The 26,260-nt window shown below is 40.9% G+C and overlaps 1 protein-coding gene across 3 annotated transcripts in view; it reads left to right on the forward strand.

Moving 5' to 3' along the window:
* akap1 (A-kinase anchoring protein 1) overlaps positions 1 to 26,260 on the forward strand; it is a 45,771-nt gene that overhangs the window by 14,715 nt on the left and 4,796 nt on the right. For all 3 annotated transcript variants that reach the window (XM_062959818.1, XM_062959819.1, XM_062959817.1), the window contains 7 exons: positions 11,821 to 13,313; positions 15,833 to 15,966; positions 16,086 to 16,212; positions 18,860 to 18,987; positions 19,189 to 19,366; positions 22,825 to 22,975; positions 25,369 to 25,436. In XM_062959818.1, the coding sequence (XP_062815888.1) occupies positions 11,846 to 13,313; positions 15,833 to 15,966; positions 16,086 to 16,212; positions 18,860 to 18,987; positions 19,189 to 19,366; positions 22,825 to 22,975; positions 25,369 to 25,436 (2,254 nt within the window). In that variant the 5' untranslated portion in view covers positions 11,821 to 11,845. The remainder of the gene's footprint in view (positions 1 to 11,820; positions 13,314 to 15,832; positions 15,967 to 16,085; positions 16,213 to 18,859; positions 18,988 to 19,188; positions 19,367 to 22,824; positions 22,976 to 25,368; positions 25,437 to 26,260) is intronic.

Genomic DNA, 26,260 nt, shown 5'->3' on the forward strand with positions numbered 1-26,260 from the left:
CAGCCAGACTTTGAAGCTACAAGGGTATTCAATGCTAATCAAGGAGGCCAAATGCAACATTCACACTTGCCACAAACAAATAAGTGTTCTTTCTCCCGCCCTGGACATCATTCCACAGATATATAAACTTCACTTGAGCGGTTTCCAACAGACCTCACAACCTCTGAGAATGTGTGCCATAGATGTGGGCGAAACGTCAGGAGAGAATGCTTCTGGAATGTGACTATAGAGCCAGGAAAACTCACATCTGTGGAAGAACCCACCCTGGTTCTTCCATAGATGTATCCAACTCTCTTGCCTAGTTTCCAGCAGATCTCACAACCTCTGAGGATGCGTGCCATAGATGTGGGCAAAACGTCAGGAGAGAATGATTCTGGAATGTGGCCATAGAGCCAGGAAAACTCACATCTGTGGAAGAACCCACCCTGGTTCTTCCATAGATGTATCAAACTCTCCTGCCTAGTTTCCAACAGACCTTGCAAACTCTGAGGATGCCTGTCATAGATGTGGGTGAAACGTCAGGAGAGAATGCTTCTGGAATGTGACTATAGAGCCAGGAAAACTCACATCTGTGGAAGAACCCACCCTGGTTCTTCCATAGGTGTATCTAACTCTCTTGCCTAGTTTCCAGCAGATCTCACAACCTCTGAGGATGCCTGTCATAGATGTGGGTGAAACGTCAGGAGAGAATGCTTCTGGAATGTGACTATAGAGCCAGGAAAACTCACATCTGTGGAAGAACCCACCCTGGTTCTTCCATAGGTGTATCCAACTCTCTTGCCTAGTTTCCAACAGACCTCGCAAACTCTGAGGATGCCTCTCATAGATGTGGGCGAAACGTCAGGAGAGAATGCTTCTGGAATGTGGCCATAGAGCCAGGAAAACTCACATCTGTGGAAGAGCCCACCCTGGTTCTTCCATAGATGTATCCAACTCTCTTGCCTAGTTTCCAACAGACCTCGCAAACTCTGAGGATGCCTGTCATAGATGTGGGCGAAACGTCAGGAGAGAATGCTTCTGGAATGTGGCCATAGAGCCAGGAAAACTCACATCTGTGGAAGAACCCACCCTGGTTCTTCCATAGGTGTTTCAAACTCTCTTGCCTAATTTCCAGCAGATCCCACAACCTCTGAGGATGCCTGTCATAGATGTGGGCGAAACGTCAGGAAAGAATGCTTCTGGAACATGGCCATATATCCCAGACACGGGGGAAAATCAGGTGGATACACCACTGGTGTTAAAAGGGAGGAGCAGAAGAAAAGGGAGAAATGGAAGGCCTTTCCTTGCCAGCGCATGGCTTATCTCTCTCCCCCTCGCTGCCTGTCGCAAGGGTAAACATTGGGAGTTGAGTGACCTTGCTTCGCCCTGCAGCTGGGAGCGAATGTCCTTGGGGCTGTTGCCGATGACTCGCGTGTCTGAAAGAGTTGATCCTTCTTTGTCGTGGTTGGCAAGGAAAGGGTGGCACAAAAACCTCTTGGGGAGCGTTGGCGAAACAACATCTCAGGCTGGAAACTTCTTGGTTTGCAAAAGTTTGCCCTACTGTGGTTGGTGTTCGCCCGCTTTTCTCCCCATACTTTTGTGGGAAGGGCAGTCTAATTGGATGTCTGTCTAGACTTGCGAGTGTTCCCAGAAGGGTTGCATGCCGCCGCTTGCGTTTTCGCCGGGAGACACGTGTCGGTCTTGGAGATCATGGCAAGGCACGCGGCGCAATGCGTGTGAATGCCGTTTTGTGGGGTCTTGGCTTGGGAACTTATGTTCGGAAAAGACGGTTTTGTCAAGGGCTCCCCTTGGATTTTAGGCGCCCACTTCCACTTCCACAAACAGCTACAGGAGACTCAAAAGCTTTCCCTCCAATGACATTTCAGGTTATAGTGAGCGCATGAACATGTATTCAAACCCTGCCAATGTCCTGCCCAAACACTACGGCAGTGATGGCCAACCTATGACACGCATGTCAGCACTGACATGCCTAGCCATTTTTGCTGACACGCTGCCACATGCAGATTGATTGAATGACTAATGTGTTTTGTGGCCAAATTTGGTGTGATTTGGTCCAGCGGTTTTGTTGTTTACTCCATGGGAATTATGCACATTACATTTATATATATGTACTAGCTGTGCCCGGCCACGCGTTGCTGTGGCAAAGTGGTGGTGGCATTGGTTAAAAATTGTTGTGTGATTTTTATTTGACGTTATTTGATTTAATATTTAATTCAATTTAATTTTATATTAATTTAATTTAATGATATAATGATATATAATAATATACTATACTAATATTATAATACATTGTATATACATGTAATATTAATAATATTATGATGTAATACAATGTAATAATAATTATAATTCACTATTATAATTGTATATTTATATTACATGCAATATTACTAATAATATTGCGATATAGTTGTATAATATAATATATTGTATGTATATATACTTGTAAACCGCCCTGAGTCCCCTTCGGGGTGAGAAGGGCGGTATATAAATGTCGCAAATAAATAAATAAATAAATTTGTATTTTTTAATTAATTTTATTGTAAGTTATCTTTTTATTTATTATATTTTATTATTTTCTTGTATTATTTTTAGTTATTTTCTGTTATTATAGTATTTTATTGTATTAATTTTTTAGTGTTTTTAATGTATTTTATTATTTTTTATTGGGTTGCTAGGAGATCAAGTTGGAAGAGCTTAGCCTTCTAACTGGCAGCAATTGGATAAAAGCAATTATTCCTCTTCCTCTAATTAGGACTTTATTTTTCTTTTCTTTTTGTTGTATCAAACTAGAGGCGTGGATGATGGGTTGTGTTGTCAAATTTCGAGGTTGGGGGGCCTGTAGTTTTGTAGTTTTGTGGGTCGCCGTGATGCCATCACTCTTTTATATATATAGATGTGTGTGTGTATATATACAGTAGAGTCTCACTTATCCAAGCTTCTGGATTATCCAAACCATTTTTATAGTCAATGTTTTCAATACATTGTGATATCTTGGTGCTAAATTCATAAATACAGTAATTACTACATAGCATTACTATGTATTGAACTACTTTTTCTGTCAAATTTGTTGTTAAACATGATGTTTTGGTGCTTAATTTGTAAAATCATAACCTAACTTGATGTTTAATAGGCTTTTCCTTAATCCCTCCTTATTATCCAAGATATTTGTTTATCCAAGCATCTGCTGGCCTGTTTAGCTTGGATAAGTGAGACTCTACTGTATATAGATATAATCATTCTATTATTCTATTATTATTGTAGTATATTATTATATTATTACTATTATATTATTATTATATTATTTATTATTCATGACTACATTGAAACTAGAATAGAGAGAAATCAGCATGGAAACTGCAAGAGGTACCATAGATTGTTGTACATGGAAATAATAGTAGTAAATAGTTTTTGATTTATTAACAGTTATATATTACAATTATATATTTTTTGTTATTTAAACTATATATATTGTGAAATTATGGTTTTTTTCTTGAAGTGACACACCACCCAAGTCATGCAAGTTTTTTGGTGAATTTTGACACGCCAAGTGCAAAAGGTTGCCCATCATTTCACTACACAATGATTTCATTCGGGGACAATTTCATCCTAGACTAGCTTTGCCCGGCCACGTGTTGCTGTGGCTTATGCTTTCAGAGTGTTGCTCTTTATTTACTGTCCTGATTTTAGAGATTATATTATTCTGTATTATTATATCACAGTAATTATTACATATTGTATTTCTAATCTTATATTATCTGCTTAGAACTGGATTATATGAGGCCCCTTCTTCACAGCTGTATAAAATGCACACTGAAGTGGATTATAATAATAATAATAATAATAATAATAATAATAATAATAATAATAAAAAAACTTTATTTATACCCCGCCACCATCTCCCCAATGGGGACTCGGGGCGGCTTACATGGGGCCATGCCCAAAACAATACAATATAAACAGCATATAAAAGAACAGGATTATATGGCAGTGTGGACTCAAGATAATCCAAAGCAGATAATATAAGATTATAAATGGGTTATATAGCTGTGTGGAAGGGCCTTGAATCCAGTTCATATCGGATAATCTGTATTTTATAGGCAGTGTGGAAGAGGCCTAAGTGAGGCCTAACTCTGCCTGTCCCCTTGGCTGAGTAGGTTGCTAAGAGACCAAGTGGGCAGAGATTAGCCTTCTAACTGTCAGCAATTGGATAAAAACAGTTATTCTTCTCCCTGTAATTAGGACTTTATTTTTCTTTTCTTTTTGTTGTATGAACGTAGAGGCATGGATGAGGGGTTGTGCTGCCAAGTTTAGTGTTTCTGGGATGTGTAGTTTTGTTGTTTTGTCCTAGGCTGAAATTTCATTACCCTTTTATATATATATAGATTTTACGTAACATGCCGGTGTCTCTCTCTCTCTCCATTGGTGTGGAATTTGCATGATCCCGCCCACGGCCTCTCCCGTAACCCTTTCCTACTCTTTTCAACTCTGTCCACGTAACAAACAGAGCAGAACTGAGTAGCAACGGAACATACTAGGGGAGTTTGGGGTATTGATGGAATTTGTAGTTCTTTTCCGAGTTGGCAGAAATGTATCCAATTGTCTGGTGATGATGTGGAAAAGTGAATAGTGATCGTTAAAGAGGATTATTCCTGCATTTGATTGATTAAAATATTCCCATACAAACCCAAGTTACGAAGGTGGAGGCATTACTTTTCATTCAACCCTCGTCTATTTGCAGGCAATCTCTGCTGATGTCCTCCTGCTTCCTTCCTTCCTTCCTTCCTTCCTTCCTCCCACTCTTATAATGTTTGCTAAATTTACTCGCCTTTCCTTCGGGGTCCTGGCTGGGCATGTGGTTGTTCAGTTGTGAATTACGTCTTGGGTGGATTGATGGCTTTTGTCTTCCGTGGCATTTCTTGGGCTCTTGTGATGAAACATGGTTATTAGAGGATCTGTGGAGGCAGGAATAAAAATGCCTGGTTTTTTTTTTTTTAATATACTTGGGCTCCAAGTTCGCTTATCTTTTCCTGGAATCTGGAGCCTCTGTGTGGGCTTCTAAGGCAGCTCCTGTGTCCTTCAGCTATTTTTAGTGTGGAAACATTCCCCGGCCTGTGGCTTCGGTTTTTAACACAACCAGGTCCCATCCACCGTGGGAGCCTTTTTTCGTTGCATGCTCTGACACACTGTTGTATTGCACACCTTTCTAATTTGGCTTCATTACACAGTGATTTGTGTATGCGCTTAAGGGGAGAATCCTGTGGATTTTCAATGGTGTGTCCCGGTTTGGGCACTACGTAGTCCGCCCGAAATGCCTATTCTGGCAACACTCGCAATGGGAAGTCTGGAGGGTTTTCTAAAATGGAATGATCTATATATATATAAAAGGGTAATGAAATTTCGGCCTAGGACAAAACAACAAAACTACACATCCCAGAAACACTAAACTTGGCAGCACAACCGTCATCCATGCCTCTACGTTCATACAACAAAAAGAAAAGAAAAATAAAGTCCTAATTAGAGGGAGAGGAATAATTGTTTTTATCCAATTGCTGCCAGTTAGAAGGCTAAGCTCCACCCACTTGGTCTCCAAGCAACCCACTCAGCCCAGGGGACAGGCAGAGTTAGGCCTCTTCTACACTGCCTATAAAATACAGATTATCTGATTTTAATTGGATTATATGGCAGTGTAGATTCAAGGCCCTTCCACACAGCTATATAACCCAGAATGCCAAGGCAGATAATCCACAGCAGGGGTCCCCAAACTAAGGCCCGGGGGCCGGATGTGGCCTTCCAAGGTCATTTACCTGGCCCCCGGCCTCAGTTTTATAATATAATATTTTTATATCAGTTTTAATAATATAATATATTGTATATACATATACTATTGATAATAATCTTATGTTATACAATATAATACTAATAGTAATACCATATAATAATATTGATTATATGTTATATATTACATATTATATAATAGTATAGTGGTATAGTTCAATATGATGATATATAATGCTAATATTGTGTTATGCTAATAATATAATATATTGTATGTACATACAGCTGCTCTGAGTCCCCTTCGGGGTGGGAAGGGTGGGATATAAATGTAGTAAATAAAGGCAGTAAATAAATAATTAATTTTAGACTTAGGCTCGGCCAAAGTCTGACATGACTTGAAGGTACACAACAACAACAACAACATTCCTAATTAACTTGACTATCTCATTGGCCAGTAGCAGGCCCACACTCTCCATTGAAATCCTAATAGGTTTATGTTGGTTAAAATTGTTTTCATTTTAAAATATTGTATTGTTCTTTCGTTGTTGTTGTTGTTGCACTACAAATAAGACGTGCAATATGCATAGGAATTTGTTCTTGTTTTTTTTCCTAATGATAATTCGGCCCCTCAACAGTCTGAAAGATTGTGGACCGACCCTCTGCTTAAAAAGTTTGGTGGACCCCTGATTCACAGTATCTGCTTTGAACTGGATTATCTTGAGTCCCCACTGCTATATAATCCAGTTCAGTGTGGATTTATACAGTTGTGTAGAAGGGACCACATATAATCCAGTTCTAAGCAAATAATACAAAAATATAAATATAATATATAAAAATTACAGTGGTATTATAATATAATCTCTAAAATCAGGACAGTAAATAAAGAACCACACTCTGAAAACAGGGGAATTCCAGACAGGAAACAATCAGGGCCAGCTAACACCTCCCAACAAAGGAGTCCCCAGGAGGAACAACCAGGCTTTGAAGCTGCAAGCCCATTCAATGCTAATCAAGGTGACTAATTACAACAGTCATACTTGCTTCCACAAATAAAAACCTACTTAGGGCTATGCCACAGCAACACGTGGCCGGGCACAGCTAGTAATAGTATAATATAATACAACTAGCTGTGCCCGGCCACGCGTTGCTGTGGCGGAGTCTGGTGGTTAGAATCCCTCTGGTTAGGAAGCAGCCTGGTTTTGAAGGTGTAAGGCTGTTCCATCATGGCAACGTATTTTAAAATGGGCGTTAGGCTCTGTAAACAGATATGAGGTCCGCTGGGTAATGTAGTTGTTTCAGTTTCCGGAAGGAGGGGGGGGGGCTCTGTGCATACGTGATAAGCAATTTGGGGTTTTCTGTATTTGGAATTTATTTCCCTAGTTTTTTTTTAAGGTTTTTTTTTTTTTTGATAGACATAGATTGGATGACTGTGTTTTTTGTGGCCAAATTTGGTGCAATTTGGTTCAGTGGTTTTGTTGCTTACTATTATTGTTTATTATTATTATTGCATTTATTATTTTACTCTATTATTGCTTATATTATTTTCCCGTATTTATTATTATTATTATTATTATTATTACATGTATTATTTTACTCTATTATTATTAAAATGATACATAAGTACATTTACATTGAAGAAGATCATGATTTGAGTTGGACAGTCTTATCTTAAATTTGAGCTTTATGTAAATATTCAAAAACATTTAACCTACTGATGCCTCAATTCATGTAATTTTATTAGTATCTATTTTTATTTCTGACATTTACCACTCTCGGCTTATACTGGAGTCAATGTTTCCCCAGTTTTTTTGTGATAAAATTAGGTGCCTCAGATTATATTCGGGTCATCTTATACTCGAGTATATACGGATTATTTTTGTAAATAAACCTTTTATAGTTTTAAAGATTGAACTCTGGATTGTTGCCTCCTAAGCTCGAATTTCTTTACAGCCACATGACACTTCATGGTCTGCTTGCTGTGAGCTGAATGCCCAACTTTAAGTATTCTGAACCCTAGAAGAGATGGGGTTTAGTTAGAGTAGCTAGGACCCAGTTCTTTACTATGAAGAAATGTATATATTATTTCTATAAATAAACCTTTTGTGATTTTAAAGAAAGATCTCTGGATCTTTGCCTCCTAAGCTCTCAATTCGTTACAGCCATATGACACTTCATGCTCTGCTTGCTGTGAGCTGAATGCTCAACTATAGGTATCCTGTTTTTGCATCTATTGGATGCTCTGCTGTTTTTGGGTAGTTTTCCCTAACACCCCGACAATCTTAACAATCAATTCTTATTGGTTTATGTGTTGATGTGATTGGCATTTGCTGGGGCTTGAGTCCAGGAACACCCCAGTGAATCATTGGGGAAAAGTCTGTCTTTAGCCTTCTGTCTCGTCCAGGATGTAGGTCTTGCCTACAAATCCGATGTGGCACGATAATGCCGTTTTCCTGAGAACATGGGTTCTGGAGTTGGCATTCCTGAGTATTTATTTCCAAGCTTGGGAGCAAATCTTAGAGCCCTGCAATGCTTAGATGCGGTGCGCTGCCAGGATAAATGACAAGTACATTGTACAGTGAGCAGGCCATTCGATGGACAGCTGTTTACCCCCTGAATTCCAAACCGAGGGCCCGTGGATTCGCTTCTGTTAAGGAAAGGAATGCCTGGCCTGTCTTTTTATAACTCGTAGGGAGGGAGTGCTTGCGCGCATAGCTTGGTAAGCGGCATAAACTACAGACCTCCTTCAATGTGGCGTGGAACTGAGTCTCCTTTGCCCACTAATAACATTGCATGTACGGAGAACCATTTGCACAATGAGCTACACAATCATGGCAAGGACAGGTTGTATTTCCCAGTGCCTATTGTGAATCAACAGGGCACGCTATCTGTTGTATACAACCCCATTCTGTACATGACGACAAAAGCAAGCTTCCTTTCATCTTCTAGAAATAAGTACCATATATACTCAAGTATAAGCCGAGTTTTTCAGTCTTTTTTAGGTCTGAAAAAGCCCCCCTCGGCTTATACTCGAGTGAAGGCCCTGGTCGGCTTATATTTGGGTTGGCTTATACTCGAGTATATACGTAATTTATTATTTTTCTCTATTATTATTGTTATGATTACATTTATTATTTTAGTGTATTTATTTTTGGATGGATACGTAATCACGTTTACATTGAAGAAGATTAAAATAATGATTTCATCAGAGTTGGACAATCCCATCTTAAATTAAAGTTTTATGTAAATATTCAAAAACATTTAACCTACTGATGCCTCAATTAATGTAATTTTACTGTTACAGTAGAGTCTCACTTATCCAAGGCTCGCTTATCCAAGGTTCTGGAATATCCAACGCATTTTTGTAGTCAATGTTTTCAATACATCGTGATATTTTGGTGCTAAATTCGTAAATACAGTAATTATAACATAACATTACTGCATATTGAACTACTTTTTCTGTCGAATTTGTTGTATAACATGATGTTTTGGTGCTTAATTTGTAAAATCATAACCTAATTTGATGTTTAATAGGCTTTTCCTTAATGCCTCCTTATTATCCAACATATTTGTTTATCCAACGTTCTGCTGGCCCGGTTATGTTGAATAAGTGAGACTCTACTGTAGTAGCAACAATAATAGAGAAAAATAATAAATATAATAATACAAATAGGTATTTGTTTAGGTTGAATGTTTTTATGTTGAATGTTTTTATGATGAATGTTCTCTATTGTGGAATGATATTTTAAATTGTAAGTCGCTCGGAGCACTCTGGTGGAGAGCCACTAATTAAGAAATAAAGTGACGTGAAGTGAAGTGAAATAATAATAGAGAAAAATAATAAATAACAACTCTTTATTGATTAGTCAATTTTGACCATATCAAAACATGTGAAACATACAACATACAAACATACATAAAAATAATAAATGTACCATATATTCTCGAGTATAAGCTGACCCAAATATAAGCCAACCAGGACTCTCACCTGAGTATAAGCCGAGGGGGGCTTTTTCATTCTTAAAAAAAGGGCTGAAAAACTAGGCTTATACTCAAGTATATACAGTAAGTTTTCCCAATTTCTTGAGGTAAAATTAGGTGCCTCGGCTTGATATTTGGGTCGGCTTATACTCAAATATATACGGTATCCATTCAACGATATTGATGCTGTATTCAGGACATATGACGTACAGTGTTGGTATCTTTTGGACCGAAATCCACAGATGCATGACTCCCATTGTATACAAGATCCATGCAACGGATATTGTATGGACACTGCAGGGATCAAGCTTTGGTAACTATTGTTGTCCCTGTATATGAATATGGTCTTCATAGCTCTAAGTATCAAACCCTTTAGAATAAATCCTAAGACCTCCGAGATGCAGAAGCCAAGCTTTTTCACCCCTGAGGATTTCTAGCAACGGTGGGCAGCATCCAGTCCGCAGAGCAACAAGTGCGGTGACCTTCCCGGGAAAGAAGGGAGCTTAGCCACTCACGTGACGTCCACGTTGCTCAGCTAATCCGTAACAGTCTGCGATGGGGTTTCTATGTCCAGTTCTTTCACATATCCTTTTCGTAATGTCAGTTGTGTAGCATTGCTTAGGTGCTTTAGAATGAAGAGTGTTGAAAGTGGGGCACCAGAAGGGCCATGTAGTCCAACCCCTGCCATGCCTGGTCAGTAAAGATCTCCTGACCATGCAACCTCCCCATTTCTCCTCTCTGTTTCTACTCCTACTGATTGTTTATGTAGATTGGATACTCTGCAGATGCATGCCTTTTGACTTTCTACTTTTACATCTTGGTGTGTGCTGTGTGTATTGAGACCTCTCTCTGCTTTGTGTGTCCGGAGAGATGTAGTGCTTGGTGATTTTTCCGTTTTTTGAGCCCTAGAACAGATGGGGGTTGGTTAGAGTAGCTAGGACCCAGTTCTTTACTATGAAGAAATGTATATATTATTTCTGTAAATAAATCTTTTGTGATTTTAAAGCAAGATCTCTGGATCTTTGCCTCCTAAGCTCTCAATTCGTTACAGCCACATGGCACTTCACGCTCTGCTTGCTGTGAGCTGAATGCCCAACTTTAAGTATTCTGAACCCTAGAAGAGATGGGGGTTAGTTAGTGTAGCTTAGACCCAGTTCTTTACTATGAAGAAATGTATATATTATTTCTGTAAATAAACCTTTTGTGATTTTAAAGAAAGATCTCTGGATCTTTGCCTCCTAAGATTCATTACAGCCACATGGCACTTCAGGCTCTGCTTGCTGTGAGCTGAATGCTCAACTATAAGTATACTTTTTTGCATATTTTGGATGCTCTGCTATTTTTGGGTATTTTTCCCTCCTAACATCATAGAAAATCCTAACAAATTAGAGATTTTCAAAAGAGGAGAGTCTTGTTATCCACCAAGGCGCTCTGATTTTACTGTCAAAGAGTTCTTACAACCAAAGGAATCTCTTTTCTTGTCATTTGAATCCCTGTGCTCATGTTCTGGCTCCTGAAACAGCAGAAAACATGACTGCTCCATTTTTTATACCAGTGGTTCCCAGTTAGGGTCTTCCATGTGTTTGGGACTTCACCGCCCAGATGTCCCAACTGTTAGGATTTTCTCAGGTGAGTTAGGAAAAACTACCTAATACTACTCAGTTCTTTATTATGAAGAAATGTATAAATTATTTCTGTAAATAAACCTTTTGTGATTTTAAAGAAAGATCTCTGAATCTTAGCCTCCTAAGCTCTCAATTCGTTACAGCCACATGGCACTTCACGCTCTGCTTGCTGTGAGCTGAATGCTCAACTATAAGTATACTTTTTTTTGCATCTATTAGATGCTCTGTTGTTTTGGAGTAGTTTCTCCTAACGCCTAGAAAATCCTAACACATTTCATTAAATTTCCTTTCATGGTCAGGTGTCTAAGAGACTTTTGTGGGGTGGGAAGAGTTAAGAATCAAGTTATAACATTTTAAATCAATATTTTGCAGGCAGAGGAGAAAACTGAATTCAGTTTCACACTCTTTTTCTCTCCCTCCACCCTTGGCTATTCTTTAGGTGCAGTTGCTGAGTTGCTGAAGAAATGGCGCTGCGCTTCCGCGCTTTCCTTCCCTTTGCCATACCCGGGGTGCTGGCGCTCATTGGATGGTGGTGGTTTTCGTCGCGTAAAAAGGAGCGGGCCAACAACCACGACAGGCAGGAGCTACCCAGCTTGGAAGAGCACAGAACAGGCTCTGCTGCGAAGGAAGACGCGCAGCCAAGCAATGAACTCTTGTTGCCTTTGGAAGCCAAATGGGCTGCTCGGTCTTCGGTAGAACAGAACAACAGCTTGGATCCTTCAGATAGAAGAACGACCATCGGATTGTGCACGCTTCAGGACGACAGTGAAAAACTAGAAGTGATGAGGTGTCAAGGTATGTTGGGATCCCGAGCACTCGAGTCCTCCCCTCCAGCTGCGCCAATAGGAAGCGTCAGTGGGGATTCCACACAAGTTGCAACCCAGGTGCCCGAAGCAATTTTTATGACAGGAGTTCTGCCGGACTCATCTCGTTTGGAGACATCTGACGATAACGCTGAAGATCTAATAGTCCGGAACGACTCCAAAGAACGCCAGTGTCCTAGCATTGATACTGCAAGTGCTGACTCTCTGCCCATTCCCTGCTCCGATGTGGCACACACAGCCCCCGCAAAGGAGGAGATCATTGGTGGCGCTGTTGTTGAGACGGAGACCACCGACGTTGAGATGCTCGCTGAACCCACTCGCTCAAAATTGTCACAGGAAGTAGAGACGTCCAGTTCAAAGGCTGGTAAAACGTTGAACCACTACAGGTATGGAGATGAGGGACAGAAGGAGATGGAGCGGATCGGAGGCATCAGGTTGGACAAAGAGGAAGTCGAGAACATTGAGCAGGTTGCCATACATATAATTTCCAATGTCATCCGAGCAGCCACCGAGGAAGTTCTTTCTGGGTCGGGGAACAATGTGTCGGACAGGATCTGTCAAATGGCCAGTTGTGTCGACAAACACCTGGAGAAGATGTGCACGAGCGCAGAATCCAGCACAATGCGCGACTGCGCAGCAGAGAAGGTCCCTGCCTTAGAACGACCTCCCTTCCTAGAAGGAAGCGCCGAGCATCATCCGGTGTTCTCGAGCCACTTGACCCACGGTCGCCTGAGGAACCCCACTTGTGGTCGGTCTCAGGACTCTCTCTTTACTGGGCAGCCTCCCAGCGACGACGCCGTCACCACGGACCATGAGGAGGAGTCTGAAGACGGACACACAGAAGATTCCGGCTGCAACGCATGCGCCTCGGAAGACGGGGCTAGCGCAGAGGACCTTCTGAAAACCCCCTTGTCTCCTGCTTTGCAGCAATGCCTGGACCTGTTGAACATGCCCATCATCAAGGACTCGGCACTGAGCAAAAAGCCTTTCTCCTCTACGCTCGCAGAAAGCAAGGTGCCCTATAGCAATGGGGTGCTGAAGGAGGAATGCGCCCCTCGGGGCCACGAGCAGGCCTGGTCGGTGGAAGCGGATGCAGAGCACTCCGGAGGTAAGGCCTGGCTGCTTCTTAATAATAATAATAATAATAAAACTTTATTTATATATAAAGGGACTCGGGGTGGCTTACATGGGGCCCTGCCCAGGACAATACAATATAAAACAACATAAAAACAACATGTCAAAATACAATTAACCAAAACAACTGATAAAATGTACAGTATAACACAAAATCAAGAAGCAATCTAACAATCTAACATTCTTCTCCATGTTCAGTTGGGGTGTTTTCCTTCCTGCAAGGCTGTGGTTGACTTCACGCTCTTGAGAACTCTCTATCCCTCTTCTCCAAATCTCATAATGTGTAACAACGTTGGCCGACATCCTAGCTCTATGCAGGACTGGGCATTCACGAAAGCTTCAACACAACATCCTTGGTGATTGCCAGAAGTGTAATGAATACTTTTTATTTTTGGGTTGTTGTATGTTTTCCGGGCTGTCTGGCCATGTTCCAGAAGTATTCTCTCCTGACGTTTTGCCCACATCTATGGCAGGCATCCTCAGAGGTTGTGAGGTCTGTTAGATACAGTGTGAGCAATCCACCTTTCTCCTACAATATCAGTCTGTGCCTTTAAGGACATTTTCACTACATTATAAATGGGGGCAGGAGTCCGGTGCTTTTAAGGACAACACAGATAAACAATCCACACTTTTCCTACATTATCAATGGGTAAAGGAGTCCTATGCCTTTAAGAAAGATAAGGATGAGCAATCCACACTTTTCCTATACAGTGTTCCCTCACTACTTCGCGGTTCACTTTTTGCAGATTTGCTGTTTTGCGGTTTTTCAATAAACTCTAAAAGACTATTTTAATTCATAAAAAATTACAATTTGCAGCCTAAGGAAGGGAGGAATGAGAAGCAACGGAAGGAGAAGGAGGCAATTTATCAACACACGTTTGGTTGATAAAGACTTAAAATAGTGTATAACTACTAAAATAATGTATAAATATTAAAATAAATATAGTGTCCCTACTTCGTGGATTTTCACTTATTGCGGGTGGTCCTGGAACTTAACCCCAGCAATAAGTGAGGGAACACTGTACTAGGCAAGTGTGGTTTATATATATCTGTGGAAAGTCCAGGGTGAGCGAAGAGTTCTACTCTCACCCTGGACTTTTCACAGATATATATAAACCTTCCTTGCTTAGTTTCTCCATACCTCACAACCTCTGAGGATGCCTGCCATAGATGTGGGCGAAACGTCAGGAGAGAATGCTTCTGGAACATGGCCATACAGCCCAGAAAACACACAACAACCCTGTGATCCCGGCCATGAATAACTTTTTATTTTATTTATTTTAATTCTTTACAGTATTTATATCCCACCCTTCTTTCTTACCCTGAAGGGGACTCAGGGCGGATCACAATGCACATATACATGGCAAACATTCAGTGCCATTAGACGTACGACATATATAGACAGACACAGAGGCAATTTTAACATTCCAGCTTCCATGTTCATGAGGGTATGCTCGATTCCGGCCACAGGGGGAGCTGCCGCTTCACCGTCCACTTGTGATACCAAGTCCTTGATGGAGTACTTCCTCATTCTCCTGCATGCTGCTGGAAGGTTTTATGGTGTCACAAATTAGTTAAATTAGCCTCCCTGCATAAGCGGTACCTAAATTTCCTACTTGATAGATACAACTATCTTTCAGGTTGCTTAGGTCAACAACGAGCAGGGCTGTTAATGGTTGGGAGCTTACACCGACCTGGGCTGGCTTCGAACTCACGACTTCTCAGTCAGTAGTGATTAATTGCAAGTGACCAGACTGCATTCCTTTGCTGAGCTGTCACTCTCCAAAGTACACCGTCTTCTCGTCTTCCCTCTGGTCTGCCGCAATTTTTGGATTGTCATAAGGTCTCTTATATAGCAAGATTTCGCTGATGTTGTCCCAAAGTTGTAAATAAATGATAGATGTTTTCCATCCTGAAACATGTTGATTTCATCTCAGTTTCCGGGCAGATGTTGACTCTTCTTAATGGGTGTTGATAAGCACAAGGCTCATGTTGACTTCCTTGTAAGCGTTTCCTTAACTTAAAAGAGCCGTTGTTTCTGCTTAATGTAAATACGTTGTTGATTCATTTGTCACAGTTCTTACCAACGTCAGCAATTCAGCGACTCTTAATTACAACTCCTGAGTATAGTTAATGATTAATTCCATAATAATAATAATAATAATAATAATAATAATAATAATAATAATAACAACAACTTTATTTTTATACCTCGCCTCCCCGAGGGGACTCAGGGCGGCTTACATGTGGTCGAGCCCGAGCAAATAAAATATAAAAACATAAACTAGGCCCGCATCCATACACCTTTCATACAATTCATTCAAACCATACATATATCACATTTCACCGTGACAAGAGTGTGGTTGACCTGCTCTGGTCTTCCTCAGCACAGTTGTTATTTTGTCCGTCTGCCGCAACAACGTCCTGGAAAAGGGCATGCATGTAGTGTTTGGACTTCACTTCTATGGATCAATCTTCTCATCCTCTCTGTAGACTCAGATGTAAATAGCATGGATTCCATGGACAGTGAGTGCGCCCTCCGAAAGAATGGCAGCTGCCCGAACTCAAAGGCCGGATCAGACCCTCTCAAGACAGAGCTTGTTATCTGGGAGATAGAAATACCAAAGGTAATGTCCAAAACACGTGGTTGCGGGGATCTGTGATTTCCTAACTTCATTTTTGTCACTCCCGATATAGGGCAAGGCTCGATTCTCCTCTAATGGCACTGTTTTCTTGTTTTCCGAAGCATTTAGTCGGGCGCCTGATAGGCAAGCAGGGGAGGTCTGTCAGCTTCCTCAAACAAGCATCCGGTGCCAAAATCTACATTTCCACCATACCTTACACTCAGGACTTCCAGATCTGCCATATAGAAGGTAAGTGGGTCCGTGCGAGATTAGAAAAACCTATTTGTTCAAGTGGTAACATTAGCACAGGTGCAAGTCTAGGCCAAGATATTAGCAAATAACACTTTGGCACATGAGACAGGTCATTCTGGAGCTCTACTTATTCATGGCAGAAGAAATACAATTGAAATAATCAGCTAAACATTTGGCTGTGTCTCCAGGCTCTCCTAAATCTGCTGCTTGAAGCAGCCGCCTCACTGCTGCCTTAATAGTAGAGTCTTGGACAGGAGGTTGCCATTGGTCTGTCCAGCCCACAGTGACTAGTAGGACATTTACTGTATATACTCGAGTATAAGCCTAGTTTTTCAGCCCTTTTTTAGGGCTGAAAAAGCTCCCCTTGGCTTATACTCAAGTGAGGATCCGGCTGGCTTATGTTCGGGTCGGCTTATACTCAAGTATATAGGTAATCAGACTTAGACAGTCTTATCTTAAAGTCTTATTATTACTATCATAAATTACAATTTTATGTAAACATTCAAAAACATTTAACCTATTGATGCCTCAAATAATGTAATTTTATTAGTACAGTAGAGTCTCACTTATCCAACATAAACGGGCCGGCAGAACGTTGGATAAGTGAATACGTTGGATGACAAGGAGAGATTAAGGAGAAGCCTATTAAACACCAAATTAGGTTATGATTTTACAAACATCATGTTATACAACAAATTTGACAGAAAAAGTAGTTCAATAGGCAGTAATGCTACGTAGTAATTACTGTATTTACGAATTTAGCAAGCACATATCACGATGTATTGAAAACATTGACTACAAAAATGCGTTGGATAATCCAGAACGTTGGATAAGCGAGTGTTGGATAAGTGAGACTCTACTGTATCTATTTTTATTTTTGAAATATACCAGTAGCTGCTGCATTTCCTACCCTCATCTTATACTCAAGTCAATAGGTTTTCCCAGTTTTGTGATAAAATTAGGTGCCTCGGCTTATATTCAGGTCGGCTTATACTCGAGTGTATACAGTATTTTATTTATTTATTTACAGTATTTATACCCCACCCTTCTCACCCCAAAGGGGATTTAGGGCAGATTACAGAACACACATACGGCAAGCATTCAATACCATTAACAAGGACAGACAATACACAAACGGAGGTAAAGGCATTTCCCATCTTATTTCTGGCATCTTGGAGACTGCTCTTGACTCCAGCCTAGGGCGGGCGCTGTCACTCCATCTTCCATGCCAATGAGCTTTTTGTCGTTCTTAGACATCCTCCCAATTGATCACCTTTTATTACCTTCCCTCTAAAATCAGTACCTATTTATCTACTCGCATTTCTGCTTTCGATCTGCTAGGTGGGATGGTAAGCTACGGCCAACAGCAAGTGCTCACCCCAACCCAGGCTTGAACTACCAACCTTTGGATCGTAGGATTTTTTGCCTTTTTAGCCTGCTGTGCCACACCTGGCCCCCAGACCTGGGTCTGAGATCTCCCCAGACCACCATTGTTTGACACGCTGGTCTGGTCTTGACTGCCCGCCAACCTTGTGGGCTAATTCTTACCTTTCCTATTGTTTGTGAGTGGTTCTGTTATGGTGGCACAAACAACGACGGGTGCAACGTGAAGACTGGAGATTGTGAGAATTGTTGCAATTTCCATGGAGCTTCCAGATTGATGGGATTGGCTACCGTGAGAAGTGGCAAGTTGATCCAAATGAGAAGCTCTTGTGGTGACGCAATGGGGTTAAACCTTTGTGCTGATGAAGGTTGGCAATTTGAATCCACGGGATGGGGTGAGCTCCCGCTGTTAGCCCTAGCTCCTGCCAACCTAGCAGTTCGAAGACATGAAAATGTGAGTAGATCAATAGGTACCGCTTTGGCGGGAAAGGCCAAAAGACGCTGCAAGCAGTCACGTCGGCCACACGGCCAGGAGGTGACAACACAGCCTCCTCGCGTCCAAAGCCGGAAATGAAAGGAGAAGCCTTTGCCTTTGTGTATTTGTGTCTTGTATTGTAACAAGGCCTGTATCTGTTTATATACTGTAATGCGCTCTGAGTCCTTTTGGGAAGAAGGGTTGAATATACCGTGTTTCCCCGAAAATAAGACAGTGTCTTATATTAATTTTTGCTCCCAAAGATGCTCTAGGTCTTATTTTCAGGGGATGTCTTATTTTTCCTTGAAGAAGAATTCACATTTATTGTTGAACAAAAAAAAATGAACATTTATTATATACTGTACAGTAGTTGTCATCACAAACCAGCATAACCAGACAAACTGTGAATCATATCAAGAATTTCTTGTTACTACCAATATTTCCATGTACAACACTCTATGGTACATACATTTACCGATCCTACATGCTCTGGTGTTCTGTTTGTTGGGCATGCTTTCAAACAAAAACTTTGCTAGGTCTTAGTTTCGGGGGAGGCCTTATATTTAGCAATTCAGCAAAACCTCTACTAGGTCTTATTTTCTGGGGATGTCTTATTTTAGGGGAAACAGGGTAAATAGAGTGTTATCATCATTATTATTATCTACGGAGCCTAGAGTTAGTTCATTGCACAAGTATGAAGTTAACAGCCTAGCTGACATAGCTCTGGGCAAACTCAGTGTGTGGCTTGCATTTCCTAGTAAATTTTTACTCGTTTCCTTTTCACAGGCTCTCAGCAAAATGTTGACAAAGCCCTGAGCTTGATTGGGAAGAAGTTCAAAGACCTGAGTCTCACCAACATCTACACGCCGCCCCCTCCCTTGTTGCCTTTGCATTCCCTCCGCATGATCTCCTGGGTAAGTTTGGACCCGGCGGGAAATTACCAAATATCATGTAAGAAATAACAGAAGAGCCTCAGCACGAGCTTTTGTGGATCGGAATCCATTCCCTAATACCTGCGAGCCCTAGATCTTGACCGTATAACACTAACTGCTTTGCCCGATTAACTCTGTATTTTGCAGTTGTAACATGAGAGTTCCTGTCTCTCCCTCTGCTAGCTCATGCTTCCGGAAGGGGTCACCGTGGAAGTGATTGTGGTCAACCAGGTGAATGCCGGGCACCTCTTTGTGCAGCAGCACATGCACCCCACGTGCCACGTCCTTCGCAGTCTCGACCAGCAGATGTTCCTCTGCTATTCCCAGCCTGGGATTCCAACCCTACCGACCCCCGTGGAAGGTAAGTCACTTGCAAAGTTTGGCTTTTGCTAGTTTCTTCAACTTCTAAGGTTGAGGGAATGTCGCCAACCCAATGGCACCTATTTCTGTGAGTGAACAGGGATACGAATCCTCGCCTCTCAGAGTCCTACTCCAACATTTAAACCAGTGGTTCCCAAACTTCTTTGGCCTGCCACCCCCTTTCCAGCAAAAATATTACTCAGCACCCCCTGGAAAGGGGGCGTGGCTTAGAGGGGTGGGCGTGGCTTAGAGGGGTGGGCGTGGCTCCTGCTCAAGAGGGCGCGGCTGAGCCTCTCCCCTAGTCCAAGATGCAGGGCTGGGAGGGGGAGGTGGGCAGGGCCACAAATGGGTGGCCAGGACTGGGATGGGCGGAGTTACGAGCTCTGAGGCAGGGCTGAGCTTCTATCCCTGTCCTGCGGCGCCTGCCAGGACACAGGGGGCGGGGCTAGAGGAGGCGGCAGGGCCTCTTCCCAAGTGCCTGATGGGGCTGAATCTCTAACAAGCACCTCGGGAAGTATACAGAGGGTCAGCCCTGTCTCGGGCTCTTGGAAAGAGGCCCCACCCTTTAGTCCTAAAAGGCCTCTCAGGAGAGGTATAGAGGCTCAGCCCTATCTCAGGCTCTTGGAAGGAAGCCCCGCCCCCTTCCCTAACTCCGTCCTCTGTGTCCCAACAAGCACCTCAGGAGAGGTATAGAAGATTCACAGCCCTGTCTTGGGCTCTTAGGAAGAAGCCACGCCCACTCCTCTAGCTCCACCCCCTGTGTGTCCTAACGGGCGCCTCAGGTGCTCAGCCCTGTCTCCGGCATTTGGGCAGAGGCCTCGCCCCTCCTCTAGCCCCGCCCCATCTCCTAATAGGGCCTCACTCCTCTGGCCCCACCCCCATCTCCTAATAGGGCCTCGCCCCTCCTCTGGCCCCACCCCTGTCTCCTAATAGGGCCTCGCCCCTCCTCTGGCCCCGCCCCATCTCCTAATAGGTGCCATCACCGCCCCCCTGGATCGCTGCAGCGCCCACTTTGGGAATCACTGATTTAAACCACTCCACTCCAATGGCTTTAATGTTTGAATCCTTCTAATACACAAAGACTTACGAGGCAAGTCCATATTTTCTCAAGCAGGTGTTGCACCCCAGACCCTATGACCATAGCATAAGACCACAAGCAAAGATATACTTAGTAAAATTTGAGCAAGAATACAAAAACAAGAACATAGAAATCTTCCGGGATGCTTGAATCCAAAAACAAGGCTTTATTTGAAATGAGAACCAAAGGACTCAGGCCTAGCTTCTCCTTTGAATGCTACGTTACCTGAACTAACTCTTAGGTAAGCAACTTGCTGATTAAATAAGTAAGTAACTTAATTTTTCTACCCCGCCACCATCTCCCCACAGGGACTCGGGGCGGCTAACACGGGACAACGGCCCAAAAACAGTAAACAAGTACAACAATTAAAACATATTACAATGAATAATACACAGTAAAATCACATTATGCGAACAATACATTACATTAACCATAAAAGCCCATTAAAATATAAAGTAGGTAAAAATAAAATAAAATAAAATGAACCACCAGGTTGGTGGAGGGGGATAGTATGGAGTGGCCAAATTGAACTAAAGTGCCATAGTAAAGTGCTTCGGGGCAGAGGACAAAGTGCAACTATTAATAGACACACATGAAGTCGTTTCTTTTCCCATGAATCCTCAACTTTCCCATATAAACGTTCTGACCAGAGCTGACTATTTTCTGCTGTAATCTGTAAACAGAGGCTTTTGTTGACTTCCGCAGCTCTGGGTGTTTTTCACTGGGAGCCTTCCGTATCACTTAGTTCTTCGCCTGACTCCTTATCTAATGTTTCCGTTTCTGGATCCTCTGCCTGACCTTAGAGCCTTGTACTTCGTAAGTCAGGCTTTTCCCAGAGAGAACCATCCATTCTCTTAATTGAATCTTCCCCACTTTGTGCCCCAGGAAATCCTATAATTCTCTCTAACCATCAATGAACCCATCAGCCTCAGGTTCAGGCTATACTACTAGAGAAGTGTTAATGGAATTGAGCGGAGGGAGGGAAAAGCTCAACTCTTCTGTGGTTGCGTTGTCGAAGGCTTTCATGAGTTTTCCAGACTGTATGGCCATGTTCCAGAAGCATTCTCTTCTGACGTTTCACCCACATCTGTGGCAGGCATCCTCAGAGGTTGAGGGATTTGAGGTTGACACTTTCTTTCCGTGTCTATCTCAGTCTCACATTTAACCAATGACAATGTCACAGGAAGAAATCACTAAACCAATAGGTAGTATTATTGTAAATGGCCATAAAACCAAGGAGATAAAAATGTACAAGGGGACGAGACAGGGATGCCCTCTCTCCCCATTAATCTTTATAATGACTTGGAGATCTTACTAACAAGCATAAGATCTAATAGCGATCTTAAAGGACTAAAAATTAAAAATAACAGCTACAAATTCTGCGTTTTTGCAGATGATGTGGCTTGTATTATAGAAGACCCGAAAGATCAATGGAATAAGTGGTGGAAAGAATTGACAGAATTTGGTGAGGTTGTGGGATTCAAAATTAATAAAGAAAAAACGAAAATGATAACAAAACATATCTCAAAGAAGAATAAAGAAGATTTAGAAAAACATACAGGAGTTAAATACCTAGGAATAGAAATCACCGCAAGTAACGCCCAACTTCTCAAAAATAACTATGAAAAAAAATGGATGGAGATAAGAAGAAAAATGGAAAGATGGAACAATTTAAACTTGTCACTTCTAGGTAGAATAGCCGTTGTTAAAATGAATATTTTACCCGAAGTTTTATACCTTTTTTAAACAGTACCAATAGTTAAATCCAAAATCATCTTCACAAAATGGGAGAAAGACATCAGAAAGTTTGTTTGGAATAATAAAAAAGCAAGAATTAGAATACAAAGCTTAAAAGATAAGACAAGAGGGGGGCTGGGTCTCCCCGACCTGGAATTATATTATGAGGCGGCTGCTTTGACTTGGGTGAGGGACTGGACCACATTAGAAAAGAAAAAAATATTAATACTGGAGGGAGAAGACCTACGACGTGGGTGGCACAGTTATCTATGGAAAGGAAAAACAAAAATAGAAAAAAAACTTTAAAAACCACTTTATAAGAATTATAAAATCAGAATTTGGGATAAATATAAAACCAGATTCCACTCCAAAACCCCAACGTGGTACTCTCCAATAGAAGCAAACCACAGAAGAGAAACACCCAGTGAGAAATGGTTAACATATAAACAAATGTTAATACTAACTAACCAAGAGGCAAAACTATAAAAACACATGAAGAAATTAAAAAAATAGACCCAATAGGTGAAGACATTTTGAGATTTCGTATTTGTCCGGAGTGCAATAAGCAGCGTGGTTATCGATGTGCCTATTAGCAGCACCACGAGACCTGTGTCTGACCCGTTCTCAATTTGTCTGCTCTTCAGTGGGTGCCATCTGTGCAGCGCCGGGAGTGGAAGGGGCCTGGTGGCGGGCGCAAGTGGTGGGATACTTCAAAGACGTCGGCGAAGTGGAGATCAGATACGTGGACTACGGCGGATATGAGAGAGTCAAGATCGACACCCTTCGGCAAATCAGGTCAGTTGGCCAACTCCTTTCTGAAGCTAGGATTAACCTGCCCAAATGTATGGCAGAATGTGTGGCATGGATATGGACACCTCCTTGGCTGTTGCTTACCATGCATACCTCAGGTAGTGTTCCTTTTTTAAAAAATAAATTTTTATTGAATTTTCATAAATCTACATGGATAAAATATGGGAAGAGGGAATTCAGGGAATGGGATGTGAGAAAGGAGAAGAGAAAGAAAAAGGAAAAAAAAGATGTACAGTAGAGTCTCACTTATCCAGCACTCGCTTCTCCAACATTCTGGATTATCCAACGCAATTTTGTAGTCAATGTTTTGAAAACATCGTGATATTTTGGTGCTAAATTCGTAAATACAGTAATTACTACATAGCATTACTGCATATTGAACTATTTTTTTCTGTCAAATGTGTTGTATAACATGAAGTTTTGGTGCTTCATTTGTAAAATCATAACCTAATTTGATGTTTAATAGGCTTTTCCTTAATGCCTCCTTATTATCCAACATATTCGCTTATCCAACATTCTGCCGGCCCGTTTATGTTGGATGAGATTCTATGTATATGTATAGGGGGAACATTGGGGCATGAGTTGGATAGGGATAAAGGTCTATATGGTCCATTTTCTTCTACTCCTTGCGGTGTTTTCATTCTTTGTAATACAGTAAAGTCTCACTTATCCAACATAAACGGGCCAGCAGAATGTTGGATAAGCGAATATGTTGGATAACAAGGAGAGATTAAGGAAAAGCCTATTCAATAATAATAACTTTATTTTTATACCCAGCCCCATCTCCCCGAAGGGACTCGGGGCGGCTTACATGGGGCCTTGCCCGATACAACAATATAATAACAATAACAAAACAATAACACAATTATCCCAACAATAAAAAACATCAGCATCAATAAAACAGTCATTAAAATCAACATGCAGCATAAAATGTTAGAAACAGGAGACTAATTCATAGATCTAGGCCAAAGACATAGATCTAGGCCAAAGACTTCAACATCAAATTAGGTTATGATTTTACAAATAAAGCACCAAAACATCATGTTATACAACAAATTTGACAGAAAAAGTAGTTCAATGCGCAGTAATGTTATGTTGTAATTACTGTATTTACGAATTTAGCACCAAAATATCATGATGTATTGAAAACATTGACTACAAAAATGCGTTGGATAAGTGAATGTTGGATAAGTGAGACTCTACTGTATCATTAATTTTTTATATTTTGGTCTCTTTGTGGATTCTTTTCTCGAGTTCTCCTTATTTAATTTCTTTGATCCTTTACCTTCTTTTTGTATTCCTCAAAAAGGCTCCAATCTGTTTTTCTTAATGGTTTACCTCTACAGTAGTGTCTCACTTATCCAACATAAACGGGCCAGCAGAACATTGGATAAGCGAATATGTTGGATAACAAGGAGAAATTAAGGAGAAGCCTATTAAACATCAAATTAGGTTATGATTTTACAAATTAAGAACCAAAACATGTTATACAACAAATTTGACAGAAAAAGTAGTTCAATAGGTAGTAATGCTACGTAGTAATTACTGTATTTACGAATTTAGCACCGAAATATCATGATGTATTGAAAACATTGACTACAAAAAGGTGTTGGATAATCCAGAACCTTGGATAAGCGAGTCTTGGATAAGTGAGACTCTACTGTATTTACAGTAGAGTCTCACTTATCCAACATAAAAGGGCCGGCAGAATGTTGGATAAGCGAATATGTTGGATAATAAGGAGGGATTAAGGAAAAGCCTATTAAACATCAAATTACATTATGATTTTACAAATTAAGCACCAAAACATCATGTTACACAACAAATTTGACAGAAAAAGCAGTTCAATATGTAATAATGCTATGTTGTAATTACTGTATTTATGAATTTAGCACCAAAATATCACAATGTTTTGAAAACATTGACTACAAAAATGCATTGGATAATCCAGAATGTTGGATAAGCGAGTGTTGGATAAGTGAGACTCTACTGTACTTTCATTAAATAAGTCAATTTGTCCATGTCATAAATTGCATTTATTTTTTCAACCATAATTCTTTTGTTGGAGTTTCTTCTGCTTTCCATAATCTGGCAAAGGTTATTCTTGCGGCCGTAGATTTGTAGGTAAAAATTATGTCGTCATTCTTATTAAAGTTTGTCATATTTTCTGTTAAACCTAGGAGGTAAAATTCTGGCCTCATTGGAAATGCTTTTTGCAATACAGTAGAGTCTTTGAAATAAAAGCAATGGGGAACTTACTCAGAAGGAAAGGTTTTCAGGGGCTCCTGATAAATGGAGCTCCCACCTTGGATTTCTGTATCTTCTCCTAACTCCAGCATGAAGATAATCTGTTGAGTGTGTGTATTTTTCTTTTGTAGGTCTGACTTCGTAACACTACCTTTCCAGGGAGCAGAAGTCCTGCTGGACAATGTAGTTCCACTGCCAGGTAACACCAATCTCTGATAGTGGCAATTTATTTGGAATTTATTTATTTATTCATTTACAGTATTTATATCCCACCCTTCTCACCCCGAAGGGGACTCAGGGCGTATCACAGAACATTCAATGCCGCAACCTTTTGCACTTGGCGTGTCAAAATTCACCAAAAAAACCTAGCATGACGTGGGTGGTGTGTCACTTTGAGAAAAAAAACATAATTTCACAATATATATAGTTTAAATAACAAAAATATATAATTGTAATATAAAACTGTATTTAATAAATCAAAAACTATTTACTACCATTATTTCCATGTACAACAATCTATGGTACCTCTTGCAGTTTCCACGCTGATTTCTCTCTATTGTAGTTTCAATGTAGTCATGAATAATGAATAATACAATAATAATATAATAGTAATAAAATAAGAATATACTACAATAATAGTAGAATAATAATAGAATGATTATATATATATATATATATATATATGTATGTATGTATGTAATGTGCATAATTCCCATGGAGTAAACAACAAAACCACTGGACCAAATCACACCAAATTTGGCCACAAAAGACATTAGTCATCCAATCAATCTGCATGTGGCAGCGTGTCAGCAAAAATGGCTAGGCGTGTCAGTGCTGACACGCGTATCATAGGTTGGCTATCACTGGATTATAACAATGACAAGACAGACAACAGATAGAGCTATATATAGGCTTTCCCATCTTTCGACATCTTTGGAGGCTGTGCTTAGTTCTGGCCACTGGGGGGTGCTGTCGCTCCCATCTCCCTGCCATTCTGATCGAAATAAATACCTCCCCTCTTTA

This window comes from Anolis carolinensis, unplaced genomic scaffold (assembly GCF_035594765.1).
Source record: "Anolis carolinensis isolate JA03-04 unplaced genomic scaffold, rAnoCar3.1.pri scaffold_7, whole genome shotgun sequence".
Lineage (NCBI taxonomy): Eukaryota > Metazoa > Chordata > Lepidosauria > Squamata > Dactyloidae > Anolis > Anolis carolinensis.